The 22299-nt window shown below is 60.4% G+C and overlaps 1 protein-coding gene across 2 annotated transcripts; it reads left to right on the top strand.

The window, feature by feature from the left end:
- Nucleotides 1–4802: 4802 nt before the first annotated feature.
- CERS1 (ceramide synthase 1) lies at nucleotides 4803–21692 on the top strand. 2 transcript variants are annotated; one of them, XM_075902870.1, is made up of 7 exons: nucleotides 4803–5185; nucleotides 15482–15641; nucleotides 16795–16975; nucleotides 17779–17940; nucleotides 18384–18531; nucleotides 19773–19894; nucleotides 20455–21692. In XM_075902870.1, the coding sequence occupies exons 1-7, from the start codon at nucleotides 4964–4966 to the stop codon at nucleotides 20495–20497; spliced, it is 1038 nt and encodes a 345-aa protein (XP_075758985.1). In that variant the 5' UTR covers nucleotides 4803–4963; the 3' UTR covers nucleotides 20498–21692. The 2 variants fall into 2 exon arrangements, with proteins under 2 accessions (XP_075758985.1, XP_075758984.1); XM_075902869.1 differs by having other exon boundaries at nucleotides 4808–5185; nucleotides 19749–19894.
- The last annotated feature ends 607 nt before the right edge of the window (nucleotides 21693–22299 follow it).

The following is a 22299-nucleotide window of genomic DNA, read 5'->3' on the forward strand; positions in this document are numbered from 1 at the left end:
TGCCTTCCTTTGGGCCCTGCTAGCAGCACAGGTTTGTTTTAGCACCGGTAAGTTCTCTGGATTTTCTGTAATTGATCTGAGAGGCACTAGTGCAAAATCGGAGCCATTTCACAGCATGGCTGTGATCAAAGCAGTGACCTCAGATGGCATCATGCTGATCAATATTCCTTCTCCTTTTCTCCATCAAACCCACCCAGGTCTGCAAGGCAGCGGGTGAATTTTCCAGGTGCCGTCCCGAGGGTTCCTTCTGCTTCTTCTTTTCACTGTGCTAATAAGGATCCTGCAACCAGAATTTAGTTGGAGTTGGGTCCGATGGATGAGGTGTAGCAGGGTGCCGTTTGCTCTCCTGTCACTGAAGTCTAAGAAGACTGTGCCTTTCTTGAGTCCCTTTTGCTTGAGAAGTTCCTGTTGTACATTAGAAAGCAGGGATGTTTAAAAGCAGGTGTGACGGCGCGTTGGGGGTCCCCCGTCTCCTGCACCCCGAAATGGCACAAACAGACTGCACCAGCCGGTGGAATAGAGGAAGTTTATTGCCTCTCCAGGTTACAGCACAGCATAGATGTAGTCTGGTCACAGAGCTGGGCTAGGATGCCTCAGGCCCCCTTGAGATGGAGGAGACTGGGCCCCTAAATTCCAGCCCCTTTCCCTAGGCTGTCTCCTCCATGCTCCCAGACAGCAACTAACTAACCCTCTTCCAGCCCTGTCCCCCCAGCCAGGGCAGCATCCACCTTCCTTTGTTCCTCTCCATGGGGGGTGTCTGGCCATACCGGTTGAGATGTCCCTTTGCATAGTGACTCATCCTGTTTTGCTGGGTCATGGTACCCACGGCAGCCAGTGGGGGTTACCCCAGAGCCAGCAGCATAGAAACCAGCCAGGTACCCCCACTACGTCACAGCAGGTAATTGCGTAACTGCTGAAAAACTCCGTGGGTACCCGCAGCGGCAGCCAGCTCCCCGGGAGCCGGTGCACAGCCGGAAGCTGGGTTTCAAGCCAGCTCCCAGTGCATACTGGCTCCCACCTGCCAGCCCTGGTCCTGAGGCAGCAGCGTGGGGAAAGGAGCTTGCGTGTAACTGCGAACATTAACCGATGAGCCCAGGTTTCTCAGTTAACTATTTGCACAGTTCTACGTTCACATTAGAAACATGAAAAAAATTCAGAGCACTCCTAAGAATTCAGAGGTACCGTCGTTTGACACATGGCCCACGAAGATTGAGGCAGAGAGATAATGACCAGCCTATGGTCACAGGAGTCATGGGCAGAGCTGGGGCAAAAAGCCAATTCCTGCCCATTCAATGGTTTTTTTTTTTTTTTCCCAGCGCAAGCCCGGTCTTCTGCCTGGCCTGGCTAACAAGACCGTGGCTTTGCTTGTGTCCGTCAAGTCAGCTGAATTGATGTCAGGGAACAGGGCTGTGGGCGAGAAGGGGTCGTTTGCAGGGACACTTTGCAGACGAAGTGCTGACTCGATTCTTAGGTGCATCGGAGAGTTTGATCTCACTCTGTCCCGTGCCCTCTGAAATCAGCTGCATATGCAGAAACTGACACTCAAGCTGGGTAGCGTGTGCTGCAGTGTAACAAAACAGAACTGAGCCTTTAACACCCAGCTGCGGGCAGGGGACTGTTCCCAGGTACCAATTAAGGGTGATGCCTACCACGTAACTGGTTACCTGTTCACATCCCTATCACCCTTATATGGCTTTTAGTTTTAAACATGCACGTGCTGAGAGACTGCACTTACCAATTTTGTGTGTAAAGTACCACCTCGTCAGCTGGCCGGCGTGCTAAACTGATTTGTTTTCATGGCTTTGAAATGGTGTATTTAGCACAGGCTGCCTCCTGCTTTAAATGTACACTTGCATTTCTTCAAATGTAGTGCTGGCTATTCTGGACTCGGTTGGGACTCAGCTGTACCTGGTCCTAGACTCGTCAACCGTGCTGTATTTCAGATGCTTTCCATGAGAGGTGCGGCAGCCTCCTTTTTCCGTACTGCGTTGCCTCCTTGGCTCTTGCCCCTGGCTGAGACCCTTTGTGGAAAGCGGAGCGCTCGGGGGAACCCTTCCTGTTTGGCGTATCGATTTGAAAAAGGATTAAATGGTTAATATTTTATCAAGGGCTCTGCACACAAAGTCCTGTGGAAGCATTTTCAGTCGTCTGTGTCCATTGAAAGCTAAGGGTAATTTCTAGCCTTCACTGCCACGTATAATTGGAATGGAACTGCTCTTGCTACTGCTTTATCATCCATCATCGTCTTTCGATACTCTGATACCGACCTTTTTTTCCACTTCTTGCCCTTCCTCGAGTCGTCCCCTCTGGTCTCAACTGGCCGAGGAAGCTGTAATTCCAGATTATAGTCACGGTTTGTGTGTCAATAGCGTACTTGCGTTCTGTTTGACCTTTTTAAAATTCCCCTGTTGTTTCAGTCAAAGGGGGGGGACTTCTTGATAACTTGGGGGTGGTTCTCAGAAGCTGCTGCCCTACGTCCCACAGCTGTGAGGGTTGGCGTGACCTCTCTTGAAACGGAGCATGTCAAGCAACGAGATTTGTGGGTGCAAGTTGGGGGCGGTATGTAACGGCCACTTGTTTATTCCTCCTCCGTTAGGGAACTGGGCTAAGTGTGTTCTGACGAAAAAACGCTGAAATCTGTGAATGTGAAACCACCATGGGCTGATCTGGCCTGAAAAATGAGGCCAGTCTAGCTAGGTCCCTTGGGGATGTGAAAAATCCACACCCCTGACGTAGCTAAACTGGAGACAGTGCTGGGCCTATGGAAAATTTGTTGCCATAGCTACTGCCTCTCAGGAGAAGTCGATTAAGCACAGCGCTGGGAGAACACCTCCTGTCCTGACAGCGTCTACACTGAAGTGCTGCTGTAGCAGCAGAATCATAGAATCCTAAAACTGGAAAGGACCTCGAGAGGTCATCAGGTCCAGTCCCCTCCCCTCATGGCAGGACCAAAGGTCCATCTAGCCCACTATCCCGTCTGCTGACAGTGGCCAATGCCAGATGCTCCACAGGAAGGGAACACAACCTTATGTGATCCCTCTCCTGTCACCCATTTCCAGACAAACAGAGGTTAGAGACACCATTCCTACCCATCCTGGCTAATCGCCATTGATGGACCAGACCTCCATGAATCTATCTAGCTCTTTTTTGAGCCCTGTTAAAGTCCTGGCTTTCACCACATCCTCTGGCGAGGAGTTCCACAGACTGACCGTGCACCGAGTGAAGAAAAACGTCCTTTTGTTTGTTTTAAACTAAGGATGTTAAGGACTAGTTGCAAAAGCTTATCGGATAGTTGAGTTGACTAGTTGCGTCCCTCTCCCCTTGCAAAAAAGGGGAGCAAAGGGGGGAGAGGGGTACTTCAAAGGGGCAGCAATGCCCTTTGAAACCCGCACGGGGTTCAGCTGGGGCGCCCCTTTGAAATGCTGCGTCGGCATTTCAAAGTGGCGCTGTGCAGCCCAGGGTCAGCTGGGGACTTCCCAGCTGATTCCAGGTTCTGTGGAAATGCCACAAGGAGCCCGGGATTAGCTGGGGAGTCTCTAGCTGACCCCTGCTCTGCACGGCATTTCAAATCGGCAGCGCAGCATGGAGCCCAAAGTTAATGGGGGATGCTGAGTCCCTGGCTGACCCTGGGCTCCATGCTGCACTGCAGCTTTGAAATACACAAAAGCCCCCACTGGGGCCTCTTGTACATTTCAAAGCTGGCTCGCCAGGTGCAGCCCAGTGGGGGCTCTTGTACGTTTCTAAGGAGGAATGCGGAAATGTCTATCAACGACCTCAATTGACCATCCTTATTTTAAACCTGCCTATTAATTTCATTGGGTGAGCCCTAGCTCTTATATTGAGGGAACAAGTAAATAACTCTTCCTTATTCACTTTGTCCCACACCACTCATGATTTTATATCCCCCTTAGTCTCCTCTTTTCTAAGCTGAAAAGTCCAAGTCTTTTTAATCTCTCTTCTCCCTCCTCTTTGTAACTCTCCTTAAAGGTAGAGACACAGTGGCTGTGTCTACACTGGGCCACTTATTCCAGAAAATCAGCCGCTTTTCCGGAATAAGCTGCGAGCTGTCTACACTGGTCCTTGAATTTCTGGAATAGCAATGATGCTCTACTGTACAAAATCAGCTGCTATTCCGGAAAAACTATTCTGCTCTCGCTCGGGCATAAGTCCTTATTCCGGAACACTGTTCTGGAAAAGGGTCAGTGTAGACAGCCCAGTAGTCTTTTCCGGAAAAGCGCGTCTACATTGGCTCCAGACGCTTTTCCGGAAAAAGGGCTTTTCCGGAAAAGCAGCCTGCCAATGTAGACGCGCTTTTCCGGAAAAACTGAAAATGGAATAGTATTCCGTTTTAAGCATTTCCGGAAATTCATGCCAGTGTAGACACAGACAGTCTGTTTTCCCCTTCCACATGTAACTGCCTGTAAAACTAGGCAAAGATCTAGCTGAGCAGATGGATCCATGGCTGAGCCCTGCCCCCAGTCCTGGCCTGTGTGTGGCCCTGGGGGGCAGACTGCAGCATGTGGACCCACTAGCCATAAAGAACCTGTGCGCGCTGCCTGCCTTGTTGGAAACGGGCCTGATTTCCCACCTGTCAGCAAAATATTCAGGACACATTGTCTCCCTTAAAAAGGGGAGGGAGGAGACTCCCCCCCCCCCCCCAGCTTTCTCCAAGCAGGGGCAGCCTGTTGGGGGGTGGGGGTTCTGCCCCAGCACGAGGCGGATTCCGAGCTGGGGCGGGCTGGACGCCTGGTCACAGCTCTTCCCTCCAGGCAGGCGGGTCCCGCTGGCGTCGCGGCGGGTGGCGCATCTGCTGGGGCGCGCACTGCTGCCCCCTATCTTCAGCCGGCGCCCCCCGGAGCCTGCGCGGTGCGGGCAGCAGCTGCCCGCAGCTGGCTCCCTAGCCCGGGCGCTCGCCGCTAGCGGAGCGATGAGCCGGGGGCGATCGCGCCGCCTGTGAGCCGGGATGCCGCGGCCCGAGCCCATGCCCGGCTACGGGCAGCTGCTGCAGCGCGGCTACCGGAGCCTGGCGGGGGCGGTGCGGGGCTGCACGGACTGCGGCTGGGCGCTCTCCCGCCGCACCTGGGCCGAGAACGCGACCCTCGCCTGGAGCGAGCCCCTGCTCTGCCTGCTCGGGGCCATCGGCTGGACCGTGCTGCGCCAGGCCGCCTCCGGCCGCGTCTTTCGGGTCGGTCCCCGCCCGGCGGGCTGCGCGTGGGGGGCTGGGCAGGGGGGCTGCATTGCGGGGGGGGAGGGGGCTGCATTCTAGGGGGGCTGCATTGCGGGGGGAGGGGGGCTGCATTGCGGGGGGGAGGAGGGCTGCATTCCAGGGGGCTGCGTTGCGGGGGGAAGTGGGGCTGCATTCTAGGGGGCTGCATTGCGCGGGGGACTGGGCAGGGGGGCTGCATGACGTGGAGGGGCTCTATTGCATTGCTTGGGGGGCTGGCCGCAGGGGCTACATTTCGTGGGGGGCTGCATTGTGCAGGGGTCTGGGCAGGAGGGGGTGTATTGTGCAGGGGGGCGAGTGGGGCTGAATTGTAGGGGGCTGGGTGGGGGGAGCGCATTCTAAGGGGGCTGCATTGTAGGGTTGGGGAGGAGAGGCTGCATTATAGGGGTCTGGGAAGGGGGGGGGGCTGCATTGAGTGGGGGATGGGAAGGGCTGCTTTGCACAGGGGTGGGGAGGGGAAAGAGGAGGTTGCATTGTATGGGGGGCCGGGGCGGAGGCTGCATTGCATGGGGGGGTTGGGCAGGGGAAGGTGGAGGCTGGGGGGCTTGCTGCGTTGCTTGGAGGACTTGTGACGGGTGTTGTATCTCGCTACCTAACTCCCCACCTTGCCGGGTGCGTTTGGGGGTGAAGTAATGAGATTCACTGCTTGCAAACGCAGGGATGTGTGTGGGGGGGCGTACGGCAGAGCTACGTGTGCCCCAGTAGGCTGTCACTGACGTGCGTGCTGAACGGCTTCCTCCTCTCTGCGACTGTGGGTACAAGGCTTAGCTGCCATACAGGCTGACCTAATTCAAGGCTCTGGGCTGCTGGCCGCTGGAATTACAGCTCATCCTCTTTGGAAGGGGGTTAGGCGATCAGCTGGCTGCCCAGGAAGGCAGAGGCCGCCCGACCCCTGTGCAAAGGGGCCTCTCTCTGATCTGGCTTATTGCACCCACCAATCGTGATGAGATTAAATCCCCCCCCCCCCCGCACAGTGTGGGTGGTCGCCCAGCGTGGCGCGTGTGACAGAGTTTTGCTACCCTGCTGGGATTTTCCCTACCCTGGATGGGAGTTTCTAGGCCAGAGAGAGCGAAGATGCTGTGTCCGGCGTCAAACCAAACCCTTTAGTGCCGACAAGGGTGCTGACAGCTTCCAGGAGCTGTGGGAAGTTCGGGGAGGGGAGGGGGTTCTGCCTGGAGATGTCACCTACACAGTCTGCTTTCAGCGTGGATTTGCCCTCTCTCCTCCCCCCCCCCAGAAATGCCTGGTCTCCAGAGGCGATTTGCTCTGCGTTGATGCTGATTCCAGAGACCAGCACTTTTATCAATAAACCAGGCTCCATTCTCAGCCCAGTAATTGCTCAGGGTTCCTGGCCCTGCACCTTTCTCTAGCACAGGGAGGCTCTGACAGGAAACTCTATTCGCTAGTGTCCTTACTTGCTCCGGATTGAGTCAGCCAAGAACTAGCACAAGGCCTGAAGAGCTCCAAACCCGGGTTCGGTAGCCTTGGGCTGCCTTTCTTCCACCCGTCTCCCTGCAGCCCCCTGCTTGCCCTGAACTAAGGTTGAGCCCTCGGGCTGCCAGTTTGAATTCCAGATTCATCTTCCATTTCTGGGCACTCCAAGACAAGCCTGGAAGGGTTGGCAACGCTACACCGCGGCCCGTGGATGTCTCCGCAGGCCACAGGGAATAGGGGACTAGCCGGGGGTAGGGGACTAGCGTGGAGTCATAGAATCTGAAGGCTGGAAGAGTCCAGCCCCCTGCCCGAGGCAGGACCAATCCCAACTAAATCAACCCAGCCAGGGCTTTGTCCAGCTGAGACTTAAAAACCTCTAGGGGTGGAGACTCCACCCCCTCCCTCGGGAACCCATCCCAGCGCTTCCCCACCCTCCTAGGGAAAGAGTTTTTCCTAAGATCCAACCTAGATCTCCCCACTGCAACTTGAGTCCATTGCTCCTCCTTCTGCCAGCTGCCGCTGCAGAGAACAGCCTCTCTTTGGAACCCCCCTTCAAGAGTTGAAGGCTGCTCTCAAATCCCCCCTCCCTCTTCTCTTCTGCAGACTAAATCAGCCCAAATCCCTCAGCCTCTTGTAGGTCATGTGCTCCATCCCCAAATCATCCGCTGGACCCTCTCCAATGCGTCCACATCCTTTCTGCAGTTGGGGGGGGGGGCCCAGAACTTGGACGCAATACTCCAGATGTGACCTCATCAGTGCTGAATAAAGGGGAATAACGACTTCCCTAGATCTGCTGGCCATGCTCCTCTTAATGCACCCCAATATGCCATTCGCCTTCTTGGCTACAAGGGCATCCCTGCTGACTCATAGCCAGCTTCTCATCCTGTCAGTGTGTCTCACTGGGTGATCATGAGCAACTGCCGTGCCTCAGTTTCCCCTCTAAACAGACTTCCTGCCCCCCCCCCCCCACCACAGTAACATGCTTTGAGATCTGAGGGTGAACAGTGCGGTAGGGTTGCTGGGCCTCAGTGCTTAGCTGGTGCTCCATGGGTAATTGACTGCACGCGCTGAGGACGGGCTGCCGTTCCTTGGTTACGCTTGTGACAGAAGCGTGAGAAGGGAGGGAGCCGAGCCAGTTCTCGTGGCGACCGCAGGGCTGTGCCGCTTTGCCTTGAAATACTGCCACGGGCTTTGATGTGGGGCTGAGGGGGCGAACGGTGCCACGGGGGAGGGTCAGTTTCCTCGCCAGTGGGCAGGAGAGGGAGACGCGGGCTCTTTATAAAAACCTCCAAGCTTGGGCATGGCTCATGCTAGAGATTTTAAAGGGGGAGTTGGAGGGGTTGGCTGTCCCAGAGAAGTGTTGCCAGATGCTCGTGAGAACTGGGCTGCGTCGAGCGGCCTATATCGGAGCTGGAGGCTGTTCTGGGGAGGGGACGTGGAATAGTGAGTGAGCTGAGGCTTTCGCATCCTCCATCATCCTTGGGACCCTTTCGTCTGCTGCCTGCCGTTGGGAGTAAACGTCCGTGCGGAGCCGATCACTCCCTTGTGCACAGCCCACGTGCTGCTGTACCTCTGCGCTGCTCGTGTTCACGGCCGACCTCTCCGGCAACGAATCCCTGCTGCTCCTTGTGAACTCAATGAATTCTGTGCGTCTCAAGAATGCCGCCTTCCCGGGCATTAATTATGCCTCGTAGATCTCGGCATTGGGCCTACAGCTTCACCTGCGCCCAAAGAGGAAGTCACTTTCTTATCATGAGGACCTGAAGATTGTGGCTTAAAAGCTGCCTTCATTGAGCTCTGCCTGTGGCCAGCGAGCTCCGAGAAACGCCGCTTCAAGAAACACGCCTCTTCCTGTTGCACGCGGATCCGACTTGTGCATCATTTGGAGCGTGCGTCTGTTTCACTGGGGATTGAGACTGAGGAAGGAGTGGAGAATCCACATGCCCAATGCCTTTAGAGGGTGCCATTTATTTGTATGCCAGGCCCTTGCTCTGGTCTCTATCGCAGCGATTGGCTGGAAGAGAGCTGGCGGAGGGAGGGGGTTGTGGAGGATGGAGCCTAGCATGGACTTTACCTGTTGCAATGGTCCAGTTTGTATCTGTACGGAAGATGTGGCTTCTCCAAAGTGATCCTTGGAACAAAGATAATTATTCTGTTGCCCGCTTGGCAGACAAATTGCAACTATCCGGATAGGTAGGAAAGGTCATTTATGCACAGAGAGGTGTGAATTCGTTTTGGTACAAGCCCATGTTAAACCAACCTAATCTCCTTCGTTGACAGGGTAACAAGCCGTACGGGTAGGGGGTAATCTATCGCAACATTAGTAAGGCTTTTGATAGCGCCTTATGGCTTTTGATAGTGACTCGCTCAGAAACAAATTAAGAAAATATAGCCTAGACGAACTTCTTAGAAGGCATGTTCACAACTAGCTGGAAAACTGTAGTTATCTGTCGTTTACAGTCCTGCTGGAAGACGTATCAAATGAGTCCTGTAGGGATCTGTCCTGGGTCTGACTCTGTTTAGTGTCTTCATAAATTATTTGGAGAACTGCGCAAGGAGCATGCTTACAAGTTTCAGAGGGGTAGCCGTGTTAGTCTGAATCTGCAAAAGTGCCGAGGACTCCTGTGATAGAGATGCAGCCGTGTTAGTCTGGTCTAGCTTAAACAAAAGACAGGACGATGCAGCACTTTAAAGACTAACGAGATGGTTTATTAGGTGATGAGCTTTTGTGGGCCAGACCCACTTCCTCAGATCAAACTGTGGAAGGAGCATGAGCGTCACATGCATCTGATGAAGTGGGTCTTTGCCCACGAAAGCTTATGCTCCAATAAATCTCTTAGGCTACGTCTACACTGGCCACAATTTCCGGAAAAGGGATGCAAATCAGGTAAGTCAGGATAGGGAAATCCGCGGGGGATTTAATATCCCCCGTGGATTTAAATAAACATGTCTGCCGCTTTTTTTCCGGCTTGGGGAAAAGCCGGGAAAAAAAGCATCTAGACTGGCGCGATCCTCTGGAATAAAGCCCTTTTCCGGAGGATCTCTTATTCCTACTTCAAAGTAGGACTGTCTAAGGAACTTCAGGGGTAGCCAAGTCAGTCTGTACAGTGCTCTGGTAGCACTTTATAGTCTAACAAGACATGGAGATGGTATCCTAAGCTTTTGTGTGCACAGCCCACTTCAGGTGACCGGAGTTTTTCTAAGGAAGAATATTGTAGAAAAGGATCTGGGAGTTATAGTGGCTCACAAGCTAAATGTGAGCCAGTAACACACAACTGTTGCACAAAAAAAAAAAGCAAGCATCCTTCTGAGATGTATTAGCAGGAATGTCGTAAACCAGACACAAGAAGTAATTCTTCGGTTCTACTCAGCAGGAGTATTGTGCCCAGTTGCAGACACTGCACTTCAGGAATGACATGAAATTACAGAAAGTCCAGAGGAGAGCGACAAAAATGATTTAAGGGCTGGAAAGACTGAAAAAAAATGGGTTTGTTTTAATTTGGGGAAGGACAGTTGGGGGGGGGGATAACATTCTGCAGATGCATGAAAAGTTGTTATAAAGAGGAGGGTGTAAAATTGTTCTTGTTGACCTCTGAGCACAGGACAATCAGCAACGGGCTTAAATTGCAGCAAGGCGGGTTTAGGTGGAACATTGCAAGAGTCGCAGTGGTTAAACCCTGGAACTAATGAGCGAAGGAGGTTGTGGAATCCCCGCCATTAGACAGCAGCTGTCCTGGAGGTCAGCCGAGGTGCCTTCCAGCCGGATAGTTCTGTGAATGAGCCCTTACGGATGGGCCCTGGGGTCAGCGTGGTGCGCGGCGGAGCAGCCGTGAGAAAGCAGGAGAGGAAATGTCTTTCTGGTCTGGCGTGTGGTTTCTGTAGCGTCTGCCTCAGGAAAGCGCCTTCCCTTGTTAGCGTCCGTGGCTGCTGAGCGTTCAAACCGGAGACTCCCGGAGAAGTCTGAGGCCGCCGGTGAAAGGGCCCAGCCAGCTCGGGACTAGGCCTCTCCTCTGCACCCCTCCTCCCCTCAAATACAGTCTCTTTGTGGCCCTCACGCAGCTGCTGTCCCTGGTGAGGAGCGGCTGCAGCCAAAGGCCTGGAGACCTTGAACAAAGCAGCCGCCTGGGCATCACGTTTATTTCATCCCCCAGTGGGAAGCCAGGACCATGAGGGTCTCCACCCAGCATGGGACATGGGTGTCCTGCCTGGATGAGGGGCCTGACCCAGTGCCGGATCCCCCCTCAGGCCTGTGCTTGCTGTGCTGGTCACCTAGGCTGGGGTGCAGCGGTCGCTTTTTCCGGCTCCCCCCTCTGCCGGCTTTTCTAGTGAATCGGAAAGGGCTAGATTCTCCGTGTTCCCAACCCTGCTCTCTTCTTGGGGAAGGACCGTTGGCAGCAAAGCCGACCTCTGAACCCAGCCGGCTGGTCCTCCAGCCAGAATTGCTTCGGGAGCCGCGGGCCACCTGGCGCACTTCCTTCCTGCCGCGCTAATGAGCCTGGGCCGCGCCTAGACCCCCTCGGGAGGCGGAGGCCAGCTCTCCTGCGCCCAGGCAGTGGCGCCAGTCACAAGCCCACGAGGAGGAAGCCACAATGGGCCGTTTCTTGTGGGAGAGAATGAAGCCGTTTTCCTTTGTTCCAGGGCGGGGGCCGGGTTTCACGGGCTGTGGGGCAGAGTGGAGGCAGGAGCTGAGCTGTGCTGCTAGGGAGGCTAATTAGTCCCTTCCCGGACTCAGGAGGCAGCTGGGTCTGGGGTCCCCAGGGTGCCCTCACCTAAGGCTGTTCTCTTCCTAGGCACGAAGAGGAAATGGCTTTTAATTATTCATGGGCACTGCTGTGATAGTTCTCACTGTGGTTTCCAAAGCCCTGGCAGCACCCCAAGGAGGCTGGCGAAGGGCACCCCTGTTTTACGAGGGGGGGGGACTGAGGTCCAGAGCGGCTCAGGGCCTTGCCTAAATCCCCCGATAGAGTTGGGGGTCAAGAGCAGGAGGAGAGTGTTGGGGGGTTCCCAGACCACACCCCGCCCTAAATGCGGTAGCTAGCCGGGGGAGGGGTTCTGCAGGCATGGCCCTGGGTTCGGCAGGCTTGGGGGACCCGTTCTCGGGGCGAAAGACAGGTGCAGCCGTGTTTCATTTCCATTCTGCTGCGCCCACGTGGCTGGCACCAGATAAGTATAGAGCCAGGGGTGGGCGATAACGTTCACACTTAATGAGTTTTGGTGCATGGTCACAGGCCGGCTCCACGCCCCAGAAGGGGTGGGACCTGGGGCAGGAGGGGCGGGGCTAGGGCAAAAGGGGCGGGGCTTGGGACTAGCCTCCCCCCCAGAGTTGTCAGAGGCCAGAGGCTTTCAATTCAAAACACAGCAAAGGGCTTGTCGCTCCTGGCCCTGCCGGTACCGCATTGCCTGGCAGGCAACTGAGGTTGCTGCAACTATTAAAGGGCTCAAAGCTTCCGCCCCTACAGAGGCAGTACCACAACCAGGAGCCGGGAGCCCTTTCAATAGGATTCTGCTGCCTGAGCTACCGCCTGGAAATTCAGTGGCACAGGCAGCAGGATATAAATGGAAAGCAGCCAGATGCAGTCTGCGGGCCGGATCCAAGCATTAGGTGGGCCGGATCCGGCCCCAGGGCCACATCTGGCCCCAAGACCACTTCTTTCCCAGCCCTGGACTAGAGGGAACCGTTTCCGGGTGCACCGGCACTCCCGCTATCTGCTGCACGTTCTGGATTGCCTTGGGTCCCAGCGGAGCTTGGGGTGCGCCATGGGGCACTGCCGTTTGGGACTGAGAAGCAGCAGAGCCGTGGGGGGCCTCGGGCCTGAAAGCAAGAAGGGATCAGCGGGAGAGCTGTGTAGGGGAGACTTGGTGTTACCTGGCTGGCTCCCTGCCCCTGCAGCAATGGGCGTGACTTCCTTTCCTTCCTCCGAGGCAGGGGCGGGGGGCCGCTGACCCCCAGAAAAATCAGTCGGGGGCCGCACACAAGTGAGAAGCTGAAAACCAACCCCTCCCTGAGGTGGCCCCCGACTGAGACGGAGACAGACTCTCCCACGTTCCCCTCGCACACCAGAGCCTCAGGGGCCTGGATCTGCCCCCCGGCCTGAGGTTCCCCCACCCTGCTCTGGGGGCCTCTTTGGGCTCAGGAGTGACGGAGCACTGGGGCCGGGCTGGTCTCTCGGTTCTGGGCTCAGGGGTGGGATCCCTCCTTGGGGAGATTCCTAACTCGTCACCGGGCCTGGGAGGAGAGAGGGATCTTTTTCACGTTGCCTTTCTGCCGGGGATGGTGGCGCCCTCGGTGGAGCGTGGGTCCGATTCCTGCTTCTGTTTGGCTTTATTTCCTTGGGCCGGGCCGGCGCGGTGGTCTGTGCTCCGGACTGCATAGAACACCGGCGGGGAACTTGTTTTGGCTCGGGGGCTGCTAGCTCGCAGAAAAATCAGCCGGGAGCCGCACAAAAGTAAGAAACACCCCCCCCCCCCCACCTCACTGACGTGGCCCCCGACTGAGAAGAAGCAAGACCCTCCCACAGCAGAGCACGGGGGGGCCCAGGCTAGTCGATTTAGGGTGCTCCAGCCCCAAGGGAGGATGGCGAGGGCGGGGGGTGGCTGGAGCACCAGCGTGGGCTCCCCAATGCTGGGGGAGGAGCCCTGAACCTCGGGGACTAGACGTTCCTGGAGCCAGGAGCTTGCCCTGGAGGAGGGAGGAAGCTGCAGCCGCTCCAGTTTGGGGAGGAGGCAGCGGGGAGGCTCCCAAGCCAAAATCTTGCATCCAGCCTCCTCGCGGCGCTGGCCCTTTAAACGCCGCCCCATGACATCACTCCCCAGAAGTGGGGGGCTCGTTCAGCCGGCGCCAGCGGCGCATTGTTCCTGCTGCAGCACCCGTTGCTCCTAGCAACCCGGGCATCACTCTGCCGTTGCTACGGCAACCGCAGCTGGCGGAGGGCTGAGCGGGTGCTCCCCCCCCCCCCCGAACGAAGAGGAGGAATAATTGGTGCCCATCTGAGGACCCCGAGCCCTAGTGACCAGCCCCCCGTGGTGTGTTAGAGGCAGGAATTTTCCCTCCTTCTCCTGCCCTGCCCCACGTTCCGTGGCCTCCCGCCCGCTCTCTGCTCCGCATCCCGCCCCAGCCGGCTGCAATTTCACAGAGGGCTCTGTCCAGACCCTTAGGGGAGCTACTGGGGGGAGGCCCCGGGGGGGGGGGGGGCAGATCGCAGGCTGGGTGCTCCGTTCAGGGCCGGCGTGAGCCACGCAGAGAGCGTGGGAGGCTTCCCTGAACCTCGGCTGCTGGAACCAGAAGGGGGAGAGGAGCAGCGCCTGCGGGGGCGGGGGGGGTGGATTTCCTCCTGGGCCGTAGGTGCCGATTCCACCATGCTGGGACCGCCCCCGATGATCATGCGCTGCCTGGTTTCGGCCTCGTCCAGCTGGGCTCTGGACAGGAGTTCTCTCGCGCCGACCTACCCGGCTCCGCAGTGTCTGACCGCCTCAGCCTTCCGTCTGTCTGTCTTCAGCCCCCCTGAGCCGGGGTGGGCAGGGCTATTGTCCCATTGCACAGATGGGGAAAGAGAGGCAGAGAGACCAGACGCGCACGGAGGCAGCCTGAGTCTGAGAGAGGCCTGAGGCCTCCGGTTCTCTGCTCCATTAGCCCATGGGGCCTGCCTGTGAGCCAAGCGGTCTCCAAATGGGGCCACGAATAATTCCTGGCTTGGAGGGGCTCGGCCTCCCGTCCTGTGCAGGCTTCACCCTCCCTTAGTGCAGCCCCTCTCCTGCTGCAGCGTTGTGCTTTGAATGGGGCGGCCCTGCCCTCCACGCAGGATGTGGGGGGCGATGGAGGCTGGATGGCTGGGGGCGGCGGGGGAGCTTGCCAGTCTCATGCATTTGCCAGCCTCTGGGCTTAGGTGTTGTGGGGCTGGTGCATCTGCGCCCCCCCTTCCCACCCGGGAGCAGCTGGTGCTGGGAGCTCGGGGCAGGATGGGGCTGTGTTTGGAAGGGAGCCTTGTGCATGAACCTCTTTCCCTGGCTAGAGAGGGGCTAGGCTCGGCCCCTGAACAGCCGGCCTCTTAATATAGCCTTCAAGGAGCAAAGGGAGCCAAGCAGCCGGCTCTGGAAATTGCTGAGCCGGGGAAGGGTCTGGTTACTTCGCAGGCATTTTATTTTCCTCGTCCGGCGAGGCGCCCTTGGGAACAGTAGCCTGCGGGTGGCCCACGCCGCTGTCGGACACAAAGGTTCTTGGGGGGAGAAGCCCTTCGACAGGCCCTCGGGTCACGGCCCTGAGCACAGGCAGGGCTCTGGGTTTACCAATGTTTAAATCCCGCCCTGGTTGCGGAAGGCTCTGGGGCCAGTCCTGCTCCCGGAGGAGGGGGCTGGGGAGCGACCCGGGTGGGCATGTGGCCACCGAATGCCTCTGGCTTTTGCTTTCGCCGCTGCTCAGTGTTGACAGCAGCTGCAGCTTCGGCGGCATCGGGGCCGGATGGAAACCTGAGCTTCCTTTTCTCTCCCTCTGGCTGCCTGCCCGGGGCCTCCCTTCCCACCCTCCCTCACCTTCCTGTGGCAGTGGAAAGAGCCTGACAAGGGTTTTGGGGGGGGCGAGGGGGGAGGCGAACTCCCTATTTTTGCTCCTTTTTGATGGCGAGCTGGGCTGGGAAGAATCTTTCGAAATGTTCCTCCTGCCCATTATAAACGTGGCCCCCCAGCCTCTAGATCTGAGCAGCTGCCTTGTGCTCCGGGGGGTCCTCAGGGACCTGGCCTGGGTGTGCAGAGGTTTGGGGGGAGCTGCAGTGGCCGGGTGGGCTCCAGTCCAGCCGCCCCCCCTGAGCTGTGTCCCGTGTCTCCCGGCAGCCGTTCGGGGAGTGGTGTAACCTGCAGCCGAAGGATGTTGCCAAGATGCCCGAGAGCGCCTGGAAGCTGCTGTTCTACACGCTGTCCTGGTCCTACGGCGCCTACCTGCTCTTCTTCACCGAGTACCCCTTCTTCCACGACCCGCCCTCCGTCTTCTACGGTACGGAAGCCTGACGGGGCAGCGGCCGGGAGGCAGGGGCAGGGGCAGCGGCTGGGAGGCAGGGGCAGGGGCAGGGGCAGCGGCCGGGAGGCAGGGGCAGCGGCCGGGAGGCAGGGGCAGCGGCAGCGGCCGGGAGGCAGGGGCAGGGGCAGCGGCCGGGAGGCAGGGGCAGCGGCCGGGAGGCAGCGGCAGTGGCTGGGAGGCAGGGGCAGGGCCAGCGACCGGGAGGCAGGGGCAGCAGCCGGGAGGCAGGGGCAGCGGCCGGGAGGCAGGGGCAGGGGCAGCGGCCGGGAGGCAGGGGCAGGGGCAGCGGCCGGGAGGCAGGGGCAGGGGCAGCGGCCGGGAGGCAGGGGCAGGGGCAGCGGCCGGGAGGCAGGGGCAGGGGCAGCGGCCGGGAGGCAGGGGCAGGGGCAGCGGCCGGGAGGCAGGGGCAGGGGCAGTGGCCGGGAGGCAGGGGCAGGGGCAGCGGCCGGGAGGCAGGGGCAGGGGCAGCGGCCGGGAGGCAGGGGCAGCGGCCGGGAGGCAGGGGCAGCGGCCGGGAGGCAGGGGCAGGGGCAGGGGCAGCGGCCGGGAGGCAGGGGCAGCGGCCGGGAGGCAGGGGCAGCGGCCGGGAGGCAGGGGCAGGGGCAGCGGCCGGGAGGCAGGGGCAGCGGCCGGGAGGCAGGGGCAGCGGCCGGGAGGCAGGGGCAGCGGCCGGGAGGCAGGGGCAGGGGCGCTGCCCCGAGCCTCAGTCGAGAGCTGGGTTTGGGCATCAGGGAGGGTTCCCTGCTCTGGTCACTCCCACGGGGGCCCCGGGCATTGGCCACTGTGGGCAGACAGGACACTGGGCTGGACAGGCCTTTGGCTTGGCCGTTCTAACGCTCTTCGGGGAGCAGCCGTTCCGCGGGGCCGAGGTGGCGCAGGAAGCCCTGGGTTAAGCGCCTCCGCTCCCCTTCCTGGGGATGCCAGTGACACGGGGTCGGCAACGCTGGTCTTGCCCGCTCCCAGCATTCCTGAGGCAGTGACGCCCAGTGGTGAGAGCAGAGAAAGGGGACTGGGCAGCCTGGGGTCTGTTGGGTCTCTGTGTGAGAGCGTGTCGGCCCAGCCCCGGGCAGTGCTCTGGGCGGGCGGGGTCCGTGCTGGGCTCACGCCGGGGTCTCCGTGCTGCTCCTAGGTTGGGAGAAGGGGATGGCGGTGCCCCGCGACATCGCCGTCGCCTACTTGCTGCAGGGCAGCTTCTACGGGCACTCCATCTACGCCACCGTGTACATGGACACCTGGCGCAAGGACTCGGTGGTCATGCTCGTGCACCACGTGGTGACGCTGACGCTCATCGTCTTCTCCTACGCGTTCAGGTGAGTCCCTGGCCCCGCCCGGGCCGACCTCCTGCGCACAGACCGACGCCCCCCCATCCCGCCGGCACGGGCTGGTCCCTTGCTCTGAGCTGCCCCCCGCGCGCCTGCCTTTCCAGAGTGCAACGCCCCGGCGCCCTCCCCATCTCTGCCATGGTCCTCCCAGTGCCAGGCCTTCCAGCTCCAACACAGTCTGGCTGGGCCTAGAGCTCACCACCTGCCCCTGAAGTGAGGTGCACGGCCCTGCTCCTGCCCCAGGGCTCACCCTTGCACGTGCATGTGCATGCACGGTTCCTTGCACGCGCTCCCTCACACAGCTGTGCACACACCCTCACGCATGCACGCTCATGGTCCCTCACGCACATGTGTGCACACGCTCACGGTCCATCACATGCACGTGCACACACACTCACTCATGGTTCCTCACGCACGGTCCCTCACGCACAAGTGCACATGCACTCACGCTCACAGTCCCTCGCTCATGGTCCCTCACATGTGCACACACCCACACACAAGCTCTTGGTCCCTCACACACGGTCCCTTGCACACACATGCACACACCCGCACGCTCATGATCCCTCGCTCACGGTCCCTCGTGCACACACCTTCATGCACGCACATTCACAGTCCCTCACGCACACGTGCACAAAACTCACGGTCCCTTGCACACGGTCCCTCATGCACACGTGCACACAGCTCACGGTCCCTTGCACACGGTCCTTCACGCACACGTGCACACAGCTCACGGTCCCTCATGCACACGCGTACACACCCTCACGCACGCTCATGATCCCTTCTCCCCGCAGGTTCCATAACGTGGGGATCCTGGTGCTCTTCTTGCATGACATCAGCGACGTGCAGCTGGAGTTCACCAAACTCAACGTCTACTTCAAGCACCGGGGCGGGATCTATCACCGGCTCAACGACGTCATCTCCAACCTCGGCTTCCTCACCTTCAGCGTCAGCTGGTGAGCTCCGCCCCGGCCCCGGCATCCCGGCGGGCCTGCTGTTTAGGTTTGCCCGGGGGACGTGGCTGCCGTGACCTAGCGGGGTTGGAACCCTGCCCTTATACTGCTGCGATGGGAAGGAGGCGCTGGGTCCAGGCTGGGCGGGGCCGGAGGGGAGGGACACCCCAGGTCCTGACACGGGCCGGGGGGCCGACGTGCCACTGACGGGCTTGTCACGGCCGCTAACGCCTCACCTTTGCAGCCCTTCCCCTCTGCCCCAGGACACGTCTCCCTCCCGCCGTCCCGGCACGCTCAGGCCCAGCGTTACCCCCTTTCGCAGGGTCTGAGCCACGGCCCCCGCAGCCAGGTAGGAAACCCCTCGGTGCCTGGAAACACTGGGGGGAGCGGGGGGGATGGTCCCTGGACTCAACCTCCCCCCCGACCCTGCATCTCTGTCCTGACAGGTTCTGGTTCCGCCTCTACTGGTTCCCCCTCAAAGTGCTCTACGCCACCTGCCACACCAGCCTGCAGACGGTGCCCCACATCCCCTTCTACTTCTTCTTCAACGCCCTGCTCTTCGCCCTCATGCTGATGAATGTCTACTGGTTCCTGGTGAGCGGGGACGCCCCCCTCCCCCTCCCCCGGCACAGGCCCCCTTGCTACCTGGGGAGCCGGCGCCCCTGGGCACGGGGGAGGGGGCTGTTGGGTTGCAGGGGGCACTGGAGAGGGGGGAAGGAAGCCCAAGTCCCCCCCCCCTTCCCCTCACTTCCCTCCCCCGCCTCCCAGCTGGGATTCCCAGCAAAGTGAGCGCGAAGTTCCTGGGGCGCCAGGCCCTGCTGGGAAGAGATTGATATGGCAGAGAGGCTGTCCGTGTGGGGGAGGGGAGGGGAAAACTGAGGGGGGGCAGCAGGATGTGACCCAAAGGGGGCTATAGGGGCCAGGCTTCCCCAAACTCCGGCTGGTGAGGGGGGTGCTCCGGACACTGCCCCGTCCTGCCTCGATTGCCGGCCGCGGCCTGTTTTCTTCCCGGCGTGGGGGCAGAGGCCAGACCCACCCTGAAAACATGGACACGAGGGCGGCCCTGGCGCCGGGTGGACCCCTCCCCCCACGAGGGGCCCGGCGCTGGGAGCCCGTCTACCCTGGTGCCTTCCAGCGTCGCAACGTCCTGCGCTCCCGGGGGCGGGGAATTCACACCCCGGAGCTAGACCATGGCCGAGTCCCCTCCACCAGCTGCAGCTCCTGCGCTTGGGTGGCCTCTAGCCTGACTCCTGCCTCTAGCTTTCCTGAGGCTCTGAACTGCCCCCCCGCCCCCTCGCCCCGGCCCTTCACTCCTTGGGACCCGCTGGGGCCTGCCCTAGTCCCTGCCAGGAGGGTCCGGGCCTTGGGGCGATGCTGCAGCTGGGGCATGATGGGTAATTCACCCCCCTGGAACTCGTCCACCCAGCTTGATTGGAGCAGCACCCCCGGCTCCCCCCTCCCCTCTTCTCCCCCCCCCCCACGACCAGGGGGATCCATTGATCCTGGTCCCAGTCTCCAGCGGGTGGATCGCCCCCAGGGGGGCGTCTTTCTGTGGTGCTGGAATCTCCCTAGGGTCCCCCTAGCTCCCTTTGCTCCCCTCCAATGCAGCTTCCGGCACCCGCCTCCCAGCCTGGCGCGCTCCTTCCCGGAGCCGGCCAGCCCTGCAGCTGCTGCTCGCAGACCGGCCTGCCCAGAACCAGTGGGGCGCCCCACAGGGCAGGCGTTACAGGAAAGGCAGGGGCGGGGAGGGGGGCGTGTCCAGCGGAGTGGAATGGCCAGCGGGGTCACGGCCTGCTTCCTGCCCCCACCAGTACATCCTCCTATTCGTGGCCAAGGTGCTGACGGGCCAGATGCAGGAGATGAGTGACGTGCGGGACTACGACATGGAGGACAGCAAGAAAACAGCCGGGCCCAAGAAACTGGGTGAACTCCAGCTCCCCAAATCCTGGAAAGAAGGGTGAGGCGGGGTCAGGCACGGAGGGGGGCGGGGGGGGGGGGGGAGAGCAGCCAAGGAGGCTGGGAACAATGCAGGGGGTGGGGAAAATGTTCCCTGTGGATAAAACCCCCTGGCGTCCCGGACTCCTGGCACCAACAGGCCTGGACGAGAAGATGCTGACAGGGATGCCAGGGGGCCGGCGCCTGAAGAGAGCCCAGGGCCTGGGTCCTTTACTGGAGGCCGTATCCTGGCTGCTCGTGGGGCGAGGAAGGAATCCGCTGCCTGCCTCTCTCTCCATCCCGCCAGCCCCCCCCCGCACATGTCTGCATTGTAGAGGGGCTCCCCTGGCATCCGGTGCTTGGGGGGGTCTCGCCCAGTCTGGCAGGAGGTGACAGGCCGGATGCTGATCCCTCTTCCCCCTGAAACCCGCTGCCTGCACCCATGAGGCAGGCTTGGGGCCGGGTCTTCGTGACGCTGTGGGTGCCAGCCGAGGGGTTACCCCGGGGCGGGGCAGGCGACAGCCTAGGGGCGGGGCTACATCCAAATACAGGCATCATTTTCTGCCGTGGTCTCTTTCCCAGGAAACCCCTGAAGAACGGGCTGATAAAAGACAAGCGGTTGTAAGAGACCAGCGGCTGCAATGGACGGGGCAGCCTCCGGGGCCCTCCACAAACCCTGCAAAGAAGAGAGCCACGGGGGGGGGGACAGCGTGCCCAGCCCCCCCCCCCCACTCCGCCCCACCCCTCCCCCGCCTGGAGCTGGGGAGCAGCTGGCAGCAGAGGGAAACCGTCCACTCCTCTCGGCTGGGCTCGGGGCGGGCGTCGGCCGATGCTGACGTGGTTCCTGTGGCCAGTTTGCGCTGGGCGCCCTGCAGGCCGTGGGCCAGGACAGATACGAAACTGACTGTCGCCCCTCCCCTTCGCCTCCCTCCCTCCCTGGGATTCCCCCGGACCTGGCTGGTGGGATCCTGGTCACTTCTCGTCTCTGGAGCGTGGGCTGATGCTTTGGGGTCGGGGGGGGCTCGAAGCAGGGAAGCAAACACCCCTCCCCCCTCGGCACCACTGTCCCAAAGCGGTGGGGCAGGGGGGGAACAGAGCCAGCTTTGCTGTAGCTTGCGAGCAGGGACGGGTGTGGAGCTGCGATGAGCCCTGCTGTCCAGTAGGGGTCACTGTAATACAGGGAGCTGCTGTAAGGGAGTCTGGGTTACCCCATAGAATGTGCCCGCCCCAGAACCTGGGGGATTCCCCTTGGAGGTGCAGGGGGGCACCAGCCTCATGCATCTGATCCGACTGGCCTGCCCACAGCCCTGCGGCTCCTTTAGCACCATAGGCCAGCGCAGAGCCATACGGGACAGCTGCTCTGATCCCCGGCCTGAGACCCCTTCTCCCGCTCCAACAGGAGGCGCTAAGGTCCTGACGGGCCCGGCTTTCCCAGGCTGGAGCTTTGCCTTTCCTGCAGGCTGGAAACCCTGTGGAACCCCATCCCCGGAGCTGGACTCCCAGTCCCCCTGCAGGGCCGGCTGCGTCCGGCTCCCTTCCCGACTGCGGGGCACCAGGACTGGGAAGGGAATTGCAGCCGGCGCTTCCAGAGGGTTAATCCAAATTGGGGGGGGTGCTCACTGTTTTGTCTGGTCCCTTGCTTAGCTGCACCCCCCGAAGGCGGCTGCATACGCCACAGCCACCTGGGAAAACCTGAGCGACTGGAGGTCACATGAAAACATGACCCAGGTTATTAGCAATCCCCCCACCCCACCCCTTTCTGGCAGGCTCCGCGGTTTCCTCCCAGACAGGACAGGAAATTAAACATCCCACTCACCCGGCGCTTTTCTTCCCTGACTTTCCAGCGGGTCAGGGAGGGGTAAAAATACAACCGGGCCTGGCCCTGCCCTCGGCCCTGGCGGGGTAAATCGGGGGAGGCGCCGCACAAGCCAGGGGAAGAGCCCTGGTGTCTGCCTAGCAGAGGGGTTTGCGTTGGGGTGTGTGAGCCCCCGCTGGCGGAGCAGGGAGGTGCCGCGAGGAGAGGCCGTGGTGGGAACTGGGGCCGGGCAGGCCTGGGTATAGTGAGGCCACTGAGGTCGCTGGCGGGTTTGCTAGGTTAGTGCCCTGCCCTGCGAGGTGGGTCAGAGCCAGCGCGGCCGGGGGAGCTGCTGGGTGCTGTGTATCGGGCCTGCCCCACCCCCTGAGCGAGCAACGGGCCAGTCTGGCATGGCCCTGTCTTGTGCGGTCAGTTACGCCCATGCCAAAGGGGGGGGGGGGCTGAGCAGCTGGTGGATCAGAATTCTGCCCGCCTGTCCACGCCTCCCACCTTGCCTGGGGGGGGATGGTCCACACGAGGGGCCTGGCAAGGCTCCGTGTTGTCGGTTTACATGTTGCAGGGGTGGCCAAAGCGCAGTGGGGGCCCTGCAGCCCCCCACCCCCCCGCTGGCC

Source organism: Pelodiscus sinensis, chromosome 19 (assembly GCF_049634645.1).
Source record: "Pelodiscus sinensis isolate JC-2024 chromosome 19, ASM4963464v1, whole genome shotgun sequence".
In the NCBI taxonomy this organism is placed as follows: Eukaryota; Metazoa; Chordata; order Testudines; family Trionychidae; genus Pelodiscus; species Pelodiscus sinensis.

What these genes read in the sequence shown, in the direction of transcription:
- CERS1 (XM_075902869.1), top strand. Translation starts at nt 4,964, where the DNA reads ATGCCGCGGCCCGAGCCCATGCCCGGCTACGGGCAGCTGCTGCAGCGC. An exon ending in CTCACCTTCAGCGTCAGCTG is followed by an intron (nt 17,941 to 18,383) that starts GTGAGCTCCGCC and finishes CTGTCCTGACAG; the next exon opens with GTTCTGGTTCCGCCTCTACT. An exon ending in CCCAAATCCTGGAAAGAAGG is followed by an intron (nt 19,895 to 20,454) that starts GTGAGGCGGGGT and finishes TCTCTTTCCCAG; the next exon opens with GAAACCCCTGAAGAACGGGC.